Raw genomic sequence first — 20,237 nt, 5'->3', positions numbered from 1 at the left:
CAGGTGCTCAATTTTGTCAAATGCTTTTTCTGCATCTGTTGAGCAGATTATGTGATTTTAATCCTTTATTCTGTTAATGTGGAATATCACATTAGTTGATTTTCATATGTTGAACTATCCTTGCATCCCAAGGATAAATCTCACTTGGTCATGGTATATGACCCTTTCCAAATGTTGTTGGAAACAGGGGAAAATCTTCATGACATGGGTCTTCACAATGATTTCATGGATAATGACACCAAAAGCACAGGCAACAAAACAAAAAGTAAACAAGTGGGACTACATCAAACCAAAATCTTCTGCACAGCAAAGGAAACAATCAACAGAGTGAAAAGGTAACAACCTACAGAATGGGTGAAAATATCTGCAAATCATATATCAGATCAGGATTTAATCTGTAAAATATATAAGGAATTCTTACAACTCAATGGTAACAAAAAATTAATAACCTGATTTAAAAATGGGTTAGGAACTGAATAGACATTTTTCCAAAGAAGACATATAAATGGTCAATACGTATTTGGAAAAATGCTCAATGTCACTAATCATCAGAGAAATAGAAATCAAAACCACCATGAGATATCACCTTATACCAGACAGCATGGCTATCACCAAAAACAAAAAACAAATGCTAAGGAAGTGGATAAATTGAACCCTTGCTGTTTTGTCTCTCCAAATCCTCAAATCCTTGGCTGGAATTACCCCAAAAGCAGTGGCAGGGGGATTTCCCACAAGGGAGTCTCCAACTGTCCTGAGATAGGGCTGGCTGGAATACCAAAGAAAAAAACTCTAAGCTCTAGGGTGATCAGTCCAAAGAATGTATTAGGGAAACTTCCGTACAGAGTGCTGCAGCAATCGCTGAGACAGAAAAGGAATGTTATACCCAGGTATGTCTGCAGCAAGGGGATCAGAGTCTGGAGTTTCTATGACAGTTTGAGAAATTTGGCTCAAGGCTGGGGGCCAGTTTCAGTGTTTTGAGCAACAACCCAAATACCTTTCTCATTGCCTGGGAATGTTCAAGGCCCAGTTTGCGTTCAAGCCTGCTGAGAAAAACCTGTAGCCAGCCGGGTCACAGAGTAGTCAAAGTACTCTGTGATTTTCAGTAAGGGCAAAGAAAGAAAGTGGGAAGAACTGGATTACCATACACTTGCCCACTGTTGCTGGGAATGCAAAATGGTGCAGCTGCTATGGTAAATGCTATGGAGGTTCCTCAAGAGATTAAAAATATAACTACTGTGCTTGCTTTGGCAGAACATATACTAAAATTGGAATGATACAGAGAAGATTAACATGGCCCCTGTGCAAAGATGACACGCAAATTTGTGAAGTGGTCCACGGTAAAATAATAATAAATAAATAAATAACAAAAAAAAAACCTATTGTATGAGTCAGCAATCCTACTTCTGGGTATTTATCCAAAAGAATTGAAGCCAGATACAGTGGCTCATGCCTGTAATCCCAGCACTCTGGGAGGCCAGGCAGGCCAGGAGTTCAAGACCAGCCTGGCCAACATGGTGAAACTCCATCTCTACTGAAAATACCAAAAAATTAGCCAGGGGTGGTGAAGCACACCTGTAATCCCAGCTACTTGGGCAGCCAAGGCACAGGAATCGCTTGAACCCAGGAAGCAGAGGTTGCAGTCAGCCAAGATCACGCCATAGCACTCCAGCCTGGGCAACAGTGAGACTCCTCTGTCTCAAAAAAAAAAAAAAAAAAAAAGAATTGCTATCAAGATCTCAAATAAACATTAGTACCCTAAGTTCATTGCAGCACTATTCACAATAGCCAAGATGTGGAAACAAAACGTCCACCACAATGAATAAAGAAAATGTGGTATATACATACGATAGAATACCATTCAGCCTTAAAAGAGAAATCCTGTGATTTGTGACAACATGGATGAACCCTGAGGACATTATTCTAAGTGAAACAAGCCAGTCACAGAAAGACCAGTACTGTATGACTCCACTTTTAAGTATGCGGTATTTAAAATAGTCAAATTTGGCCATGTTGGGTGGCTCACGCCTGTAATCCCAGCACTTTGGGAGGCCGAGGCGGGTGGATCAGGAGTTCGAGACCAGCCTGGCCAACATGGTGAAACCCCATCTCTACTAAAAATACAAAAATTAGCTGGACATGGTGGCACATGCCTGTAATCCCAAATACTCGGGAGGCTGAGGCAGGAGAATAGCTTGAACCTGGGAGGCGGAGGTTGCAGTGAGCCAAGATCGCACTGTTGCACTTCAGCCTGGGCAACAAGAGTGAAACTCCATCTCAAAAAAATAAAAAATAAGAAAAATAAAATAGTCAAATTCGTAGTATCAAAGAGTAGAATAATGGTTATCAGGGGCTGGGGTAATAGGAAAACAAGAGGTAACTAATAAAAGGCCATGAAGTTTCAGTCAAGCAAGATGAATAAGCTCTAGAGATCTGCTGTATAACATTGTACCTGTAGTGAACAATAATGTATTGTACACTTAAAATTGTGTTCATTATCCTTAGCAAACTAACACAGGAACAGAAAATTCCAAACACTGGGGCTACCTAAGGGTGGAGGTTTGGAGGAGGGAGAGGATCAGAAAAAATAACTATTGGATACTATGCTTAGTATCTGGGGGACAAAATAATCTGTACAACAAACCCCTGTGACATGAGTTTACCTGTATAACAAACCTGCACATGTATGCCTGAACCTAAAATAAAAGTTAGAAAATAATAAATAAATAAATAAAATGTATTATAGCCTTAAAAAATTTTTTTTTCAAAGAGGGTGAATGTCGACCAGGACACACAAGCACAAACTAAAAAAAAAAAAAAAAGACGACAAAACTCAGAGGATTGGAAATCAACTTTGCCAAGATTTGGATGATTCTGCCGTAGTTACTATAATAAGCAGACTGAATTGAATCATGTAATTTATTTTAAACTAATTGTAAGACAATGAAAATAAAGTTCAAAAAGACGTAAGGAAGTGATGGTTTTATTGGGCAAACTTATGGGGTAGTGTATGAAGTCATTTCAAATAACAGATTAAGTTGCTTTCCTCACAACTAAAAGCTTCAATGACTACATTTAAACTTTAATTTAACATTAAATCTACAATGTGAAGCACATCTACATGTGAAGTTTTAATTTCAGGTCTGGAGCAGCTGTAAAATGAAAGTTACCACTCCATTCTAGTCCTCGGATATCAGTATATTCCCCTTCACCTTCTACCCTGCAATAGTAGAAAATAAGTTTTTCATTAACAAAGACAAATAATTTACAGTCCAGATATAAGATTGTCTAGCATAATATATACTATGTCTGAAGCATTATATCTTTTACTTTCAAGCTTTGCTTTTAAACCCAGCATCCTGCCTTCACATACTACAAAAAAAAAAGAAAAAAGAAAAAGAAAAACAAGTACTATTCTAAACAAACACAATCAATTATTTGGTGTCCAAGATTTTAGGATCACATAATCTAAGTTCATACAAAACCAAAACAATGAGTTAAAAAAATGAAGAGTTTACATTGGCTCTCTAGCTTAATTACTTCATTTATTCAACAAATATTTCTTGACCATCAATGATGTTTGAGGTGCTATGCCACTGTACCGGGCCTCTAACAATTTTTAGAAACTATATTATAAAAGAATATTTAGAATTAACTAAATATAGTATTTAAGCAGCTGGGCACAGTGATTCACACCTGTATACTCAGCACTTTGGCAGGCCGAGGCACGCAGATTACTTGAGGTCAGGAGTTCTAGACCAGCCTGGCCAACATGGTGAAACCCCGTTCCTACTGAAAATACAAAAATTAACTGGGTATGGTGGTGTGCACCTGTGGACCCAGCTACTTGGGTGGCTGAGGCAGGAGAATCGTTTGAACCCAGGAGGCAGAGGTTGCAGTGAGCTGAGATCACTCCACTGCACTCCAGCCTGGATGACAGAGCAAGAGTCTGTCTCAATAAATAAATAAATAAGTATTTAAGCAAACGTACCAGAAAATAATCTTTCAGAACTGCAGTGATTTTTTCTTTATTTTAAGCTTACCTATTTTCATTGAAATTTCCAATATACTTTGCCCCAGTTGGGAATGTGTAAGTCCCCAGTCCATGAAACATATTATCCTTAAATTGTCCTTCATATACTGCTCCTGAAAAATGCTCAAGTCTTCCAAAACCATTCATCTGTTTGTAACAAAGAAAATTACCTTAGAAACTAATCTTCAGTTTCCCAAGAACTTTTCAAAAATGTACAAATATAAGTCTATCATCTGCTAATTATTACTTAATCAACTTTGTATTGTCCTTTATTTCCATAGTATAAAGACAACATTTTTATCATTTTCCTTCATCTGTGTCTATCTGTGAAGTCCACTAAATCAAATGTTCTGGATCTGGGGCATTTGAACATCAAGGGGTCCATGATGAAGATAATAGGGGTTCTCAAGATACCCTGAATGTATCAGAAATCTTAAAGGGCAACCAGTTTAGTTAGTTCAAGAAACCAGTACAAAGTAGTTGCTAATAATTCAAATTTGGATTCAAGCAGACCAGGGTATACTTTCCTGTTTTATCATTTACTAGGTGGGCAAGAAACCTGAGCCTGATTTTCCTCATTTGTAAAATAGAGTATTAATGGTACCCAGCTCATGAGGGTGTTACGAGGATTAAATGAGAAAATTATGTAACGGATTCAGCTTTACTCAGTGAATAGGAGATGAGAAAGGTAATAACGATGATTAGCTCTCTGCAGTGAGTTTAATATTACTTATAAGTTAATATATGTTAATATGATCATTCGTTATTTTTATTATATAGTCTACTCATTATAGGAGTTTTTGATTAATGGTGAAATGCCTGGAATCATTAAACCCACAGGGTTATTTATCCACTGCCAGTATTAAAAACAACAACAATACCTTGTCATCTTTCCAGCTTCCTGTGTAGACAATCCCATTAGGAGTGGTATGAATACCTATTCCATTTCTCTCATAGATTCCAGCAGATGTTCTTGTACAGTCACCATCTAAACAAAGGAGAAATACTGAAGATTATAAACGAGAATAGTTATATCTGGGCCTAATCACAACTACACCTCATGGGTTTCTTTGGCTCCCTAGCACTGAAACCAGTGAGACCGGAGATGAGTAAATCCGTGGACGTACAACATCTTGTAACAACTGAGACTCAAAGGCCAGGAAGACTGACAGATCCCATAGGTTTCCAAGGCATATCGTCTAGAGTTAACACTGGAGTTTTGATTTTAACATCTCTTTATCCATTAGGATTTCTGTTATCTTAGTTAATAAAGTTAATATCCTAATAGTTTTATAAAATTTAAGTCTCTTTTTTTATTCTTAAGCTATTTAATTTTCTGTACAGAAAAAGTAATTGCAGTGTATGCTTACCATACTTGTCTCCATTTGGAAAGATAAAGCTGATCTTATACACTTCTGAAGCTGTTTTAAAAGATTTAAGAAAAATGACATAAGTTTACTTTTTTTTGATAGAGGCAAGGTTTCACTATGTTGCCAAGGCCAGTCTCAAACTCCTGGGCTCAAGGCATCCTCCCGCCTCAGCCTCCCAAAGTGCTGGGGTTGCAGATGTGAGCTACCACATCCAGCCAAACGTAAATATTCTTATGTCATAAGACCTATAACCAATGTGCTTTCAACACTATCCAAATGGACTTACTTCTCAAGATCACAGCATATCATGATTACTTGGCATTTCCATTGTCTAATGTAGGGTCCTGGGGAAATAAACAATTTTGCCTACATGATCTCCTTTAAAATTTATTTATTATGAAAGCTTTATTAATATATAATTCACACACCACAAAATCTACCTTTAAAAGATACAATTTCACGTTTTTTAGTAGATTCAGAGTTGTGCAACTATCATCACAATCTAATTTTAGAATATTTTCATTATCCCAGAAAGAAACTCTGTACCCATGAGCAGTTACCCATTACAATTCCCCTCAAACACCCCTCACCCCACAACCCCAAACCCCTGGCAACCACTAATCTACTTTCTGCCTCAAGGATTTGCCTATTCTGGATATTTCCTATAAATGAAATCATACAATATGCGGTCCTTTATGTCTGGCTCTTTTCACTTAATGTTTCCAAGGTTCATCCATGTTGTATCGTGTATCAGTACTTCATTCCTTTTTTTTTTTTTTTTTTTTTGAGACGGAGTCTCGCTCTGCCGCCCAGGCTGGAGTGCAGTGGCCGGATCTCAGCTCACTGCAAGCTCCGCCTCCCGGGTTCATGCCATTCTCCTGCCTCAGCCTCCCGAGTAGCTGGGACTACAGGCGCCCACCACCTCGCCCGGCTAGTTTTTTGTATTTTTTAGTAGAGACGGGGTTTCACCGTGTCAGCCAGGATGGTCTCGATCTCCTGACCTCGTGATCCGCCCGTCTTGGCCTCCCAAAGTGCTGGGATTACAGGCTTGAGCCACCGCGCCCGGCCTTCATTCCTTTTTATAGCCAAGTATATTGTATAGATATGTTGTACAGAAATAGCATATTTTGTTTATTCATTCATCAGTTCATGGACATTTAGGTTGTTTCCAGTTTGGGGCCATTATGAATAATACTGCTATAAACACTGATGTAAATTTTTAAAACATACAGCTTCCTAGGAGTAAAAAAAAAAAAATTGGTGTACAAATTTTTGTGTGGATATGTTTTTATTTCTCTTTGGTAGCCCATATGGTTTACTGATTGTCCCACAGAGGTAAGGTGGAGTGAGGAATCTTTAAATTGGCAGTAGGAAGAAATGGAAAATAAAGATAGCAAGTGGGGAAGGGCTGGTAGGTCCACACAGAATGAGAATGGTATGGAGACCAAGTGAAAAAGGAAGAAAGAGGACCACAAGACTGAGGGGGATTCTGGGCCTCAGATCCCTGGACACTTAGTGGACTAAAACATTAGAAACTGTATTTTCCGATACTGAAGAAAACTTATGTAGAGAGGGTATGCAGGCATATCCTCTGTGGCTCATCCTTCAGAATCACCTGAGATGCTTCTAAGTTTCTTCTCTCTACCCCACATCTACTGAATCAGAGTTTTTATGGGTGGGGCAAGGGAATTTAAAAATTAATTTAGGTGCCAGTTGAGAAAGGCTAGAGGTTCATCCCCTCTGAGGAAACAGAATTAACACAATAGGTAGAGGACTTAAACTGTAATATCCTCAGAGAGAAAGGGAGAGTATTAGTATCTTTGAGATAGGAACAGGTGATTATAAAAAACAAAGAACAATTAGCAATCCAGGAAATGAATAATATAATTGGTGAAATAAAACTTCTTAGAAGGGATGAATAGCAGAATAGATACAGTTGAAAACAAATTAGTGAACTGGAACATTAGGTTGAAAAATGTGCTTAGAAAGTAGCACAAAGTGCGAGTGAGATGGCTGGAAAAATATTTTTTTTAATTAAAAAAAGCAAGTAGCACAAGGAATTTTAAAATAATGGAAAGTGGATCCAAAATGCTACTGTCAGTCTAATAAGAATTCCAGAGGGAAAGAATAAGAGATATTTGAATAAATACCCCAAAATTTCTCAGAACTGAAGAAAATGACTGTATGGGCTACAAATGGGAACTAAGCAAAATCCCACACCTAGACAGGTTACAGTAAAACTTCATGACATAAAGACCAAAGGCCAGTTAGGCTAGTTAAAAACAAGCAAACAAAAACCACATTACCTACAATAAACTACAAAGGACTGACATTAGCAACAGTGGATTCAAAAAAAAAAAAAAAAAAAATGGCACTTAACCCAGTGTCTAAACTCTAAATACTAGCTATTGTTTTCTTGTAGCTCCAGGTCAGGTATGGGCTCTCCCACAAAGCCTTTCTTCAACCTCAGACTCCTTCAGGAGCCCTCACAGCACTCTGGGCCTATTCCTACTGTCGTACTTAGGGTTCTAGTAAAACCATGGCTTTGTACCGGGATCCCCTATCCCACCCAGTTCCTCCAGCCCACGAATGGCGGATTAGTCAAATCTCTTCTCACCCTACTGTCCGACTCCGTGTTTAGTACTAATAGTAACAGAACGTCTAGTGAATGAAGGGCACTTCGGAAGCAATCGTTAAATGCCTATGAAGCACAGCATTAAACGTAATCATATCAGAAACTGGACTGTTTTCAATTGCCGCTAAAATGTTCTACATTCGAAACTTGGGAATGTCAGAGCTAGAGGGAACCTCACAGAGACCGCCCGGCACCATAGCGGAAACTGAGGCCCAGGGAGGTTGGCACGCGCCTCGGGTGTCTCAACAGCGACAGATCAGAGCTAGATTCCCAGACCAAGGGTTCCCCCGTGCCCCTCGGCTAGACGGTTAGGAAATATGTCACACCCCTACAGGAGTTACCGGAGGCCAAGCAAGTTCTGACTCCACGCTAGTTCGACTTAAAGGAGCCCTTCTCTGCCCGGGTCGTTGGGAGGATGGGCACTCACTTGGCCGAGAGGTGTTAGAGAGATCTTCCAAACTCTGCGACTCCCCCTGGGCGGCCAGCTCTGCAACCGGGAGAGAACTAGGCGCTAGGACAGCTCCAGGTGCGACTTGGTTGCTGGGGCGACCGGGCACCTCTCACCCGGAAGCGAATACGCGAGGGGCTGAAGCTGAGCCAATCAGAAGGCGCCAGGGCTGTGCCGCTGCAGCTGGGCCACCGCAGGGCTGCTCCAAGTGAGAACCGGGAGGGTGGCCAAGTCCTGTGGGGACCTCTGACCCTTGGGCAGCACCTCCCGACAGCTGGCTCGGGACCCAACTCTGCGAGCCAGGTACGTCTTCCACTTCTGCGGACAAGTGATGCGCGTTGTGCGCACGGTCTGCGCGTCGCCCTGTTTGTCAGTGTGTCTGCCGCCTCCTGCTCCAGGAGTGGTCGGGATCTGAGGAGCATCGCGGCCCAGTGTTTCATCCTGTCTGCCTGGGGCCGGTGAATCTGGACCAGCAGGATCCCAGGCCCCGGGACCGGACCAAGGCGGAGCTCTGCCGCTGAGGTTGTGCACGCTCAAACTGCAGTGCGGGGGCGGTGGGGCTAGGAGACGAGGCGTGAAATTCAGGCTTGGAGCAGGCTAAGGGGTTGATTGAAGGGGTCAGGCTCCGTTCCCTGTCTCTGTCTGTGTGGCTTTTTTGGGGAGAAGGGTGGGGACGATGTGAGTTCGAAAAAGGATGCGAGATCTGGATATCTGGATGGAGCTGGTTATATTGTGATCAGTCAGAGATCTGCCTGGGAGGAGGGTAGTGTGTAGTCACTTTTCAGTGCCTTGGCTGTCAAACAAAGAATACTCTTACAGCCAAACTTAGGTCCCTGTATCCATGGTGAAGAAAGATAGTTGGAATCTTCCCGGGCTAGATGGAATAGATAGTGGAATCTAACCACGTGGATTATACAACCTAATTCCTATTGCCTGGAAAACTCTGGGAGAGTGGTATTGGATACCATTACAGTCAGCAAATCTTCGTTTAAAATTTTGAGCGCATATCTCAGATCTACTTGTAAAAGTAACATTTTCTGGATTGATGTGAGACAACTTGTTTTGAATCAGAGTAAGTATCCTCTTGCTTTTTCCTAATGTTTCTCAGTACACAAATTTACCTGGGCTGCATGGTTTTTGAGAGGAAGTTCTAATCTGTCTGTTTGATTTATTTCCTTTCCGTAAATTTTAGAAATCATAGGTAATTACTGATGCACAACCTTACAGAATTCAGTTTGACCTGTTATTTTTCTTGCCTGTTAAAATTTTAATGACTCTACATTTTTGTGAGTAAAGTTGACATTTGAACAACATGGTTTTGAACTACACGGGCCCACTTATGGGTGGATTTTTTCCAACCCAACACAGATTGAAAATACAGTATTTCAACTAGGCACAGTGGCTCATGCCGGTAATCCCAGCACCTTGGGAGGGCAAGGTGAGAGGATTGCTTGAGCTCAGGAGTACGAGACCAGCTTGGGCAACAAAGCGAAACTTCATCTCTACTAAAAAAATTTTAAAGTAGCTAGGTGTGGTGGTGCGTCTGTGGTCCCAGCTATTCAGGAGGCTGAGGCAGGAGGATTGCTTGAGCCCAGGATATCGAGGCTGCAATAAGCTGTGATCGTACCACTGCACTGCAGCCTGGGTGATACAGCGAGATCCAGTCTCAAAAAAAAAAAAAAAAAAAAAAAGTAAGAAAAAAGAAAAGACAGTATTCCTGGAATGCAAAACACACATACAGAGGGCCGGCTTTTCCTGTATGCAGATTCTACAGGGCTGACTGGAGGACTTGAGTATCCGTGGATTTTCGTATACATGGGGTTCTGGAACCAATCCCCTGTGTATACTGAGGGATGACTATTTCATGGCTCATTCTCTCAGTTTCTTACGGATGTCCTTTAAAATGTGATCTCAAAGAGGCCTTACCCAACCACTCTATCTAAAATAACTGCCTCAAGGTTTTTTTTTTTTTTTCTCGATAACACTTAAGTAATAATATATATCTATTTGTTTAATGTCTGTCTTACCCTCTAGAAGGTAAGCTTCATGAAGCAGAAATTTTGTCTTCTTTGCTGTTATATCCCCAGGATCTGGCACATAATAAGTGCTCAATAAATATTTGTGGAAAGAATAAATAGATGAATAAATCTCCATTCCCACATAAGTCATTTTTCCAACCTTCAGTCATTCATTCCACAAATAGATATTGAATTCCTACCATATGCTAGACACTGTGTTAAGGGTACAGTGGTAATCAAAATAGACATAGTCTTGTTTTCAAAGAGCTTTCTGGGAGTAGAAAGGAGAAACAAACTTAAACACTGAATACATATGTATAATCATCAAGAATTTTGAAGAAAGGAATACCTAGGAAGACCTAGTTTAATATCCACATATTTGTGAGTTTCCCAAATTTTTTCTAGCTTTTGATTTCTAATTCCATTTTGGTTGGAGAACATAGTTCATATTATTTCTTTCTTTTTAAATTTATTGAGGTTTATGGCTAAGCAAGGTGGCTCACACCTGTAATGCCTGCACTTTGGAATGCCAAGGTGGGCGGATCACCTGAGGTCAGGAATTCGAGACCAGCCTGACCAACATGATGAAACACCATCTCTATTAAAAATACAAAAATTAGCCAGGGAACATGGTGGCGGGTGCCTGTAGTCCCAGCTACTCGGGAGGCTGAGGCAGGAGAATCGCTTGAACCTGAGAGGCAGAGGTTGCAGTGAGCCAAGATTGCACCATTAGCACTCCAGCCTGGGCAACAGAGCAATACTCCATCTTAAAAAAAAAACAAAAAGTATTGAGGTTTCTTTTATCACCTAGCATGGTCTATTCTGGAAAATGTTTCATGTGTACTTGAGAAGTGTGAATATTTGTCTATAGACACTTATTAGGTCTAGTTGGTTTAGAGTGTTGTTCAAGTCTTTTATTTCCTTGTTGATCCTCTGTCTAGTTGTTCTACCATTATTAAAAGTGAGGTATTGAAGTCTCCTACTATTATTATTGAATTGTCTAATTCTCCCTTCATTTCTGTCAGTTGTTGCTTTGTGTATTTTGGTGCCTTCTTATTAGGTACATATGTGTTTTTAATTGTTATCTTTTCCTGACAGATTAACCCTTTTGTCATTAAGAAATATCCCTATCTCTAGTAACATTTTTTGCTTTCAAGTCTATTTTGTCAGATATTAACATAGCCACTCCACCTTTCTTGTGGTTGCTGTTTGCAAGATCATCTTTTTCCATCCTTTTACTTTTCATTTATTGTGTCTTTGAATTTAAAATGCCTATCCTGCAGACAGCATATATTTGGATCCTGTTTTTTAATCCAGTCTGACAGTCTCTGTCTTTTGATTGGACTGCTTTATTCTCTCACATTTATTTTTATTATCTGTATACTGGGAATTACATCTAATTCTAGTCTACTTTTGGACGTCTGTATGTCTCAATGTCTATTTTTTCCTCTGTTCTTACTTTATGCTTTCATTTGCATTTAGTCATTAAGTGAATATTTTCTAATGTAGTATTTTTGTGATTGCTTTGGGATTTATGAACAGCTTCAGATTTATACTAGCTTAATTCCAGCAATATTGCTATGGTTTGAATGTTTACCCCCAAAGTTCATGTGTTAGACGTTTAATTTCCAATGCAACAGTATTAGGAGATGGGGCCTAATAACACGTAATTCAATCATGAGGGCAGAGCCCTTATTAATGGATTAATGTCACTAGCATGGGAGTGGGTTAGTTATAGCAAAAATGAGTAATTATAAAATAAGTCTGGCTGCTGGTGCCTTTCTCTATATCATGCCCACTCTGCCTTCCATCTTCTACCATGAGATGATACTCAGCAGATGCCATTGTCATGCTCTTGGACTTCCCAGCCTCCATTACCATGAGCCAAATAAACTTCTATTGTTTATAAATTACCTAGTCTGTGGCATTCTGTTATAGCAGAAAACAGACTAAGACAGATATATAGAAGTATTACTTTTATATAGCTCTATTCCCTTCCTCCCTTTTATAGTATTATTATACATATTATATCTATTAATATTATATACCCAACTATACTTATTACAAGTATTACTTTACTGTCTGTAGTCATTTTCTCAGCACAGTACAATTATGCTCCCACCAATCTTTGTGCTGTTATTGGCAAATATATTACATACATATTACCTTCCTGTAGGTTACAGGCCCAACGTTATATCATGTACATCTTATTTTATATAATTGCTTTTTAAAATCATTTCAGAGGGAAGAAGAAACAATACATTTATACTGGTTTTCAAATAAATAAATGTCCAATATAAATCTGGATTTTTAAAAATACTTACACAATTACCTTTACTCTTTGTTTTTTCATGTAGATTTAAATTACCATCCAGGGACAGTTGCTTCACCTTGAAGAATTGTTAGTATTTCTTGTGAGGCGAGTCTATTGGCAACAAATTCTCTCAGTTTTGTTTGTCTGAGAAAGTTTTCATTTTACCTTCATTTTTGAAAGATAGCTTTTTTTGGTTAACTATTTTTTCTTTTTCTTTCTTTTTTTTTTTTTTTGAGACAGAGTCTCACTCTGTCACCCAGGCTGGAGTGCAGTGGCACGATCTCAGCTCACTGCATCTTCCGCCTCCCAGGTTCAAGCGATTCTCCTGCGTCAGCCTCCTGAGTAGCTGGGACTACAGGTGCGTGCCACCACACCCAGCTAATTTTTTGTATTTTTAGTAGAGATGGGGTTTCACTGTGGTAGCCAGGATGGTCTCGATCTCCTGACCTCGTGATCTGCCCACCTCAGCCTCCCACAGTGCTGGGATTACAGGCGTGAGCCACTGTGCCCAGCCCTATTTTTTTCTTTGAGTACTTTAAATATATATGTCATTACCTTCTGCCCTCCATTGTTTCTGTGGAGAAATCAGTCATTAATTTTATTGGGGTTCCCCTTGTAAGTGATAAGTTGTTTTTCTCTTACTCCTTTCATGATTTTCTCCTTGTCTTTTGACCTTCAACATTTTTGTTGCAACTTATCTATTTTGTGGATCTCTGTGTTTATTTTCTAATAGTTGGAGGACATTGATCTTCCTGCATGTAGAGGTTATTGATTTTCAGTAAATCAGAGAAGTTTTCTACCATTATTTCTTTGAATATTTTTTCTGCTCTTTTCTTTCTTTCCTTTCCTTCTGGTATTCCAATTATATGTGTATGATACCCTTGATGGTGTCCCACATTTTTCCAAGGCTCTGTTCACTTTTCTTCATTTATTGTTCTCTCTGTTTTCAGCTTGCATAATCAATGTCAGTCTGTCTTCAAGTTCATCAGTTCTTTCTCTTGCTAGTTCATGTTTATGGAGCTTCTCTAGTGAATTTTTAATTTCAATTATTATACTTTTCAACTCCAGAATTCCCATTTGGTTCTTTTTAATATATATAATTTTTTATCTCTTTATTGATGTTCTCAATTTGATATGACATTGTCATCAGACCTTCCTTTACTGCTTTAATTGTGCATTCCTTTATTTCTGTGAATATACTTACAATGACTATTTTGAAGTTCTTTTCTGTTAAATCTGACATCTGATCACACTCATAGACAGTTTGTGCTTTTTCTCCCCAGTGTATGGGTCATACTTAAGCGTTTCTTCGCCTGCCTTGTGACTTTTTGTTGTTAACTGGGCGTTTTAGATAACACACTGTAACAACTCTGGGTACTGATTCTCCCCTTTCAGGGGCTTCTTATTGTTATTTGCTGGTTTACTTTTTAGTGACTGGCTAGAATATTTTAGTGAAGTCTATTTCCCTCCCACGATTTTAAGCCTCTGTTGTTGCTCCTCTGGGAGGCACAGCTTTGGATATGCCCATGGTTGATTGCTCAATTGTTTTCAACAATGCTCTGGAGAGTAAATTCCTTTACAAACTAATCCAACCAAACTATGGCTTCTGTGAAGCAATAGTTTCTGAGATCCCGGTTTAATACTTGTTCTAATCCCAAAAAGGAACTTCCTAGTGGTCTTAATCGTTGGTTTGCTTCCTGCAAACTAGTTGGCCAACAGTCTAAACTGTATCTTCATTTAATCCTGTAATCTCCCTTTCCCCACAACCTCACTATTCTTGAAAGCACCTTTAAGTTTGAACTTCTCCACACTCCATTGTAAATGGAGTCGGTCCTTTGGAAAAAGATTAGGAGCTATCTGTTTTATGGCCTACTTCCCTTTTGCCCTTGGCAGAATCTCTGAGCCCAAGCTGTGTTCCTGATAGAGCGTATATACATTTAAATTTTGTCAAAACATATATTAAATTCATGGAAACTTCTCAACTGGATTTTTTAAATCCTATACGAGGCCGGGTGTGGTGGCTCACACCTGTAATCCCAGCACTTTGGGATGCTGAGGTGCACAGATCACTTGAGGTCAGGAGTTTGAGACCAGCCTGACCAACATGGTGAAACCCCGTCTCTACTAAAAATACAAATATTAGCTGGGCATGGTGGCAGGCACCTGTAGTCCCAGCTACTCCAGAGGCTGAGGCGGGAGAATTGCTTGAACCCAGGAGGCGGAGGTTGCATTGAACCGAGATCGTGCCACTGCACTCCAGCCTGGGCGACAGAGCAAGACTGCATCTCTAAATAAATAAATAAATAAAACTCTAAATTAGACCTAACCAAATGAGAATCTAGGATTACTTTCTTTAGTTAAGAAATCTGTGTCAGAGACATTCAATAATATTAGTCCTGAGGTAGAAGTGCTTATAAATCTTTTGTGAAGATTTATCCACACTACCCCTAAATTGGCTGACTCTTTTTATTTTGTAGTTTTTTTTTTTTTTTTTTTTTGAGACGGAGTCTCGCTCTGTCGCCCAGGCTGGAGTGCAGTGGCGCGATCTCGGCTCACTGCAAGCTCCACCTCCCGGGTTCACGCCATTCTCCCGCCTCAGCCTCCGAGTAGCTGGGACTACAGGCGCCCGCCACCACGCCCGGCTAGTTTTTTGTATTTTTAGTAGAGACGGCGTTTCACCATGTTAGCCAGGATGGTCTCGATCTCCTGACCTCGTGATCCACCCGCCTCGGCCTCCCAAAGTGCTGGGATTACAGGCTTGAGCCACCGCGCCCGGCCTTATTTTGTAGTTTTAAAATGTTTTCACTGGAACAGATTCAGAATCCTGCTCCAAGATCAGCTCTTTTTACATGTGCATTTTCCTTCGTTTCTTTAAAGTAGCCTATATTCATAAGTTTGGCAAACAAAGGATTATCAGACCTGTCTGGTTTTATGATGTCTACATTAATTTTTTTCTCTTACAGGTGAAAATGAGTTCTTCAGTAAGAAGAAAAGGCAAGCCAGGCAAAGGAGGTGGAAAAGGGTCTTCTAGAGGAGGAAGAGGAGGCAGGAGTCACGCCAGTAAATCTCACGGGAGTGGTAGTAGTGGCGGTGGCGGTGGTGGTGGTGGAGGTGGCGGCAACAGAAAGGCCTCCAGTAGAATATGGGATGATGGAGATGACTTTTGTATCTTCAGTGAATCAAGGCGCCCTTCCAGGTCATTATAACTCTTTGAATGTTTAAATATGGAAATGGTATCAACCCCTAATGTATGGGACAACAGATGGCTGAGAAGGGAAAAAAAGTCGAGTAATTCTGGTCAAATTAATTGTCTTCCTCTTTCTAACCCATTTCTGAAGGCATGATGGGAAATAACAGGTTTTGTGTGTATGTAGGTTGCATGACGCTGTGAATTGAGTGTAATACTGCTGTTATACCCAGTGTTACTCTGAAAGTAAATACAGAAATAGTGTGAGGAAAATTATTTTAAGTATTCCTTAGGCATCATAGATTGATGTTAAAATGATGATGTTAACATTGAACGTGGCCAGGCACAATGGCTCACGCCTGTAATCCCAGCACTTTGGGAGGCCCAGGTGGGTAGATCTCTTGAGGTCAGGAGTTCGAGACCAGCCTGGCCAATAGGGTGAAATCCCATCTCTACTAAAATACAAAAATCAACCACGCATGGTGGTGGTCAGCTGTAATCCCAGCTACTAGGGAGGCTGAGGCAGAAGAATTGCTTGAACTTGGGAGCAGAAGTTGCAGTGAGCTGAAATCACACCACTGCCCTCCAGCCTGGGTGACAGAGTGAGACTCCATCTCAAAAAACAAACATTGAACAGCCTAAAGTGCAACATGACTGTACTGTGTCTTTCTAGTTGATAAGCTGTGTGTTTTCCAGCCAAATCAGCCATCATCTGATGGTGTTACATGTGGTGACCAGTAACAGATGTCTTATCTAGGCTTCTCTCCTATTCAACTTTTAACTAATGAATAAATTATGGGAATTCTAGTAATTCTAATGAGTAATAAAAGTAAACATTTTGCTATTGCATGTTATACAGTATAAATACAATTAGGCATCACTTGTTGACAGAGATGTGTTCTGAAAAATGCACTGTTAGGCGATTTCATTGTTGTTCAAACATCATAGAATGTACTTACACAACCCCAGATGGTGCAACTTACAACACACCTAGGCTATATGATGTAGCCAATTGCTCCTAGACTACAAATCTATACAGCATGTTGCTGTACTAAGTATGCAATTATAACACAATGGTAAGTATTTGTGTATGTAAACATGTCGAGTTATAGAAAAGATATAGTAAAAATAGAGTATAAAAGATTAAAAATGGTACCTGTATAGGGCACTTACCGTGAATGGAAGTTGCAGAATTGGAATTTGCTCTGGGTGAGTCAGTGAGGGAGTGGTGAGTGAATGTGAAGGCCTAGGATATTACTGTACACTACTATAGACTTTATAAATAGCAAGCAGCATAGTCTCTCTATGTTGCCCAGGCTGGTCTCGAACTCCTGGGCTCAAGCGATTCTTCTGCCGTGGCCTCCCATAGTGTTGGAGGTGAGCCACGGTTGGCGTGAGCCACTGTGCCTAGCCAAGAACCTAACTTCTGAGTTAGCTGCAGCTCCATAGTTTTTCAAAACATGTGGACATTATACATTATTGGAGTCCATAGGTGTTCATTCATTCAGTAAGTATTTACTGAATGCACCAGGCACTGTTTTCTGTTTTAGGGACTTCGAATTGCAGCAGGGAGTAAAATATTGTCCTTATCTAGATAGAATGGGATTTGAGATAGAAAAGACATAAACAAATGTATAACATTACCCGGTGGCACATGCTATGGAGAGAAATAAAGGAGTGTAACAGGGATATAAAATACCAAAATAGAATTACTATTTTATGTAGAAAGCCCCCCAATAAGGTAGATAGCCCCCAATAAGATATCACGTGAAGAGAGGCAAGAAGTAAGTAAAGGAATAAGCTGTGGGCCGGGCGCGGTGGCTCAAGCCTGTAATCCCAGCACTTTGGGAGGCCGAGACGGGCGGATCACGAGGTCAGGAGATCGAGACCATCCTGGCGAACACGGTGAAACCCCGTCTCTACTAAAAAATACAAAAAAAACTAGCCGGGCGAGGCGGCGGGCGCCTGTAGTCCCAGCTACTCAGGAGGCTGAGGCAGGAGAATGGCGTAAACCCGGGAGGCGGAGCTTGCAGTGAGCTGAGATCCGGCCACTGCACTCCAGCCCGGGTGACAGAGCCAGACTCCGTCTCAAAAAAAAAAAAAAAAAAAAAAAAAAAAAAAAAAAAAAAAAAGGAATAAGCTGTGAAGTTCTGAGTATAGAATATTCAAGGCAGAGGGAATAGCAATTTCTTAAGGCAGGAATGTGCTTGAAGGTTTAGGAAATAGCAAAAAACACAGGGCTGGGGTGGCCTCAGGAAACTTACAATCATGCCAAAAGGGGAAGTAAACGCATCCTTCCTCACAAGGTGGCAGGAGAGAAAAGAATGAGAGCCAAGTGAAGGGGGACGCCCCTTATAAAACCATTAGGTCTCGTGAGAAGCTACTCACTATCATGAGAATAGTGTGGGTGAGACTGCCCCCATGATTCAGCTATCTCCCACTGGTTCCCTCCCATGACATATGGGGATTATGGGAACTGCAATTGAAGATGAGATTTGACTTGCAGCCAAACCACTATCAACCCTATAAAGAATGTACAGTTATTATGTATCAATTAAAAATTTTAATTAAAAAATAAAACTAAGAGAAAGTATGAAAAACAAAGGGGATTGAGAAGGAGCTGCCAATGAAATAGGAAACTACGAGAGTGGTTTTTGGAAGCCAAGGGACAAAGGTGTTTTAAAGGAGAGTAGTCAATAAGATTGAATTGTATGCTTAAAGAGGGTACACATTTGTGGAAAAATGCTTCTGGCAGGTCAAGGAAAATGTGCACTAAGAATTGTCCACTGGATTTGGCAATGTGGATATCATAGTTAACCTTGACAAGAGCTGTATTAGCATAGGAAATACTGATTGGGTTGTGTTTCAGAGAGACGAGGAAAGAAAATGGAGACAGATACAATGATTTTGGTAACCTAAATGAGAAGCTTTACTATAAGGGAACTAGAGGAAGGAGAGATGGGGCAGTAGCTGTAGGGAGATGTGCACTCAAGGGAGGATTTGGCTTGGTTTGATTTTTTTTTAAGAGGGTAGACATTATAGTATGTCTCTATGCTGATGGGAATGATCCAAAGAAGAATGAAAAACCAATGATGTAGAAAGGAGGATAAGTGTTGGAATGATTTCCTTGAGGAGATTAAAGAAATGGCATATAGTTTACAAATAGAAAGACTGACTTTAAGATAAAGGATGGTTCACCCTTAATAACAGGAAGGAAGGCAAATCACAGGGGTGTACAAATAAATGGTGGTTAAGATAGGAACATGTGAAACTCACAACTCCCCCTCATTTTTACTGATCATTTCCTCATGATCAGACAAATCATAAAAGATTGTATATGCTGTGTAATTTTTTTATTTCTTTTTTTTTTTTAAGTAGGATCTTGCTATATTGCCCAGGCTGGTCTTGAACTCCTAGGGCTTAAGCAATCCTACCACTTCAGCCTCTTAAAGTGCTGGAATTACAGGTGTGAGCCACTGCCCCTGGCCTTTTTTTTGTTTTTTTTTTAAATAATCAGAAATAAAGATAATTGGGTATTTTAGAAATAGGACCTAATATTCACAAGGAAGAATGAAACTCAGTGGTTTTCAGATTTTAATGCAGAATGAAATGAAATGTTCTTTGTGTGTAGCTTATTTCTTTTCAGAACCCTATAGTGCAGAGGAAACCATCATTAGCATTGCTTTTTCCCAAGGATTCTTGAGTTAGTGAAGCCAGAATTAATGATTAAGAATCTGGTAAGATTTTTTTTTTTTTTGGACGGAGTCTCACTGTGTCTCTCAGGCTCTAGTGCAGTTGACGCAATCTTGGCTTACTGCAACCTCCACCTCCGAGTTCAAGTGATTCTCCTGCCTCAGCCTCCTGAGTAGCTAGGATTACAGGCACGCACCACCATGCCCAGATAATTTTTGTGTTTTTAGTAGAGACAGGGTTTCACCATGTTGGCCAGGCTGGTCTCAAACTCCTGACCTTAGGTGATCCAGCAGCCTCGGCCTCCCAAAGTGCTAGGATAACAGGCGTGAGCCACTGCGCCTGGCCAAGAATCTGATAAGGTTTTTTTCCAGCAGTTTTGATATAATGAAGTCTGGTAAATACTATAGAAAATGGAGAATCTCCTCACATTCATTGTCATCTTTTGTAAGATACTTGACAATCCAGTTTGTATTGTGTATATTTGGGGACCCTGAGGAGAGTGTAAAAGTTCTGATCGCAGACAATGTGTGTAATTTTGCTCT

The 20,237-nt window shown here is 40.2% G+C and overlaps 2 protein-coding genes and 1 non-coding gene across 9 annotated transcripts in view; 2 read left to right on the top strand and 1 right to left on the bottom strand.

Annotated features, from left to right (window-relative positions):
• The first annotated feature begins 1,235 nt into the window (after positions 1-1,235).
• Positions 1,236-1,342, top strand: LOC116270491. The gene has a single exon (XR_004178518.1). It is a non-coding gene; the product is annotated as a U6 spliceosomal RNA (small nuclear RNA).
• Positions 1,343-2,961: 1,619 nt separating this feature from the next.
• Positions 2,962-8,606, bottom strand: MORN2 (MORN repeat containing 2). Of its 4 annotated transcripts, XR_004178228.1 has the most exons (6): positions 8,463-8,600; positions 5,687-5,744; positions 5,401-5,451; positions 4,912-5,018; positions 4,041-4,177; positions 2,962-3,217 (listed from the first exon to the last, which is right to left on the bottom strand). XR_004178228.1 is itself a non-coding variant. In XM_009184026.2 (5 exons), exons 4-5 carry the CDS (start codon positions 4,175-4,177, stop codon positions 3,115-3,117), a joined length of 240 nt encoding a protein of 79 aa, XP_009182290.1. In that variant the 5' UTR covers positions 4,912-5,018; positions 5,401-5,451; positions 8,463-8,606; the 3' UTR covers positions 2,962-3,114. The 4 variants fall into 4 exon arrangements, 3 of the variants coding, with proteins under 3 accessions (XP_009182290.1, XP_009182292.1, XP_031510946.1); XM_009184026.2 differs by lacking the exon at positions 5,687-5,744 and having other exon boundaries at positions 8,463-8,606; XM_009184028.4 differs by lacking the exon at positions 5,687-5,744 and having other exon boundaries at positions 8,377-8,594.
• A 32-nt stretch (positions 8,607-8,638) lies between these two features.
• DHX57 (DExH-box helicase 57) overlaps positions 8,639-20,237 on the top strand; it is a 77,180-nt gene continuing 65,581 nt past the window's right edge. The window contains exons 1-2 of one of the 4 annotated variants that reach the window (XM_021924766.2): positions 8,639-8,786; positions 15,779-15,875. Coding sequence is in view for 3 of the 4 variants with exons in the window: in XM_003908534.3 (XP_003908583.2) it covers positions 15,785-16,011 (227 nt within the window). In the remaining variant the exon portion in view is untranslated. Of the gene's footprint in view, positions 8,787-8,827; positions 9,006-9,031; positions 9,556-15,778; positions 16,012-20,237 lie in introns of those variants that run through there. The other 3 variants (XM_003908534.3, XM_009184029.4, XM_009184030.3) reach the window with 3 other exon arrangements.

This window comes from Papio anubis, chromosome 14, assembly GCF_008728515.1.
Source record: "Papio anubis isolate 15944 chromosome 14, Panubis1.0, whole genome shotgun sequence".
Classification (NCBI taxonomy): domain Eukaryota; kingdom Metazoa; phylum Chordata; class Mammalia; order Primates; family Cercopithecidae; genus Papio; species Papio anubis.
The sequence above is the reverse complement of the archived record's forward strand: the minus strand, read 5'-3'. Positions and strand labels throughout refer to the sequence as shown.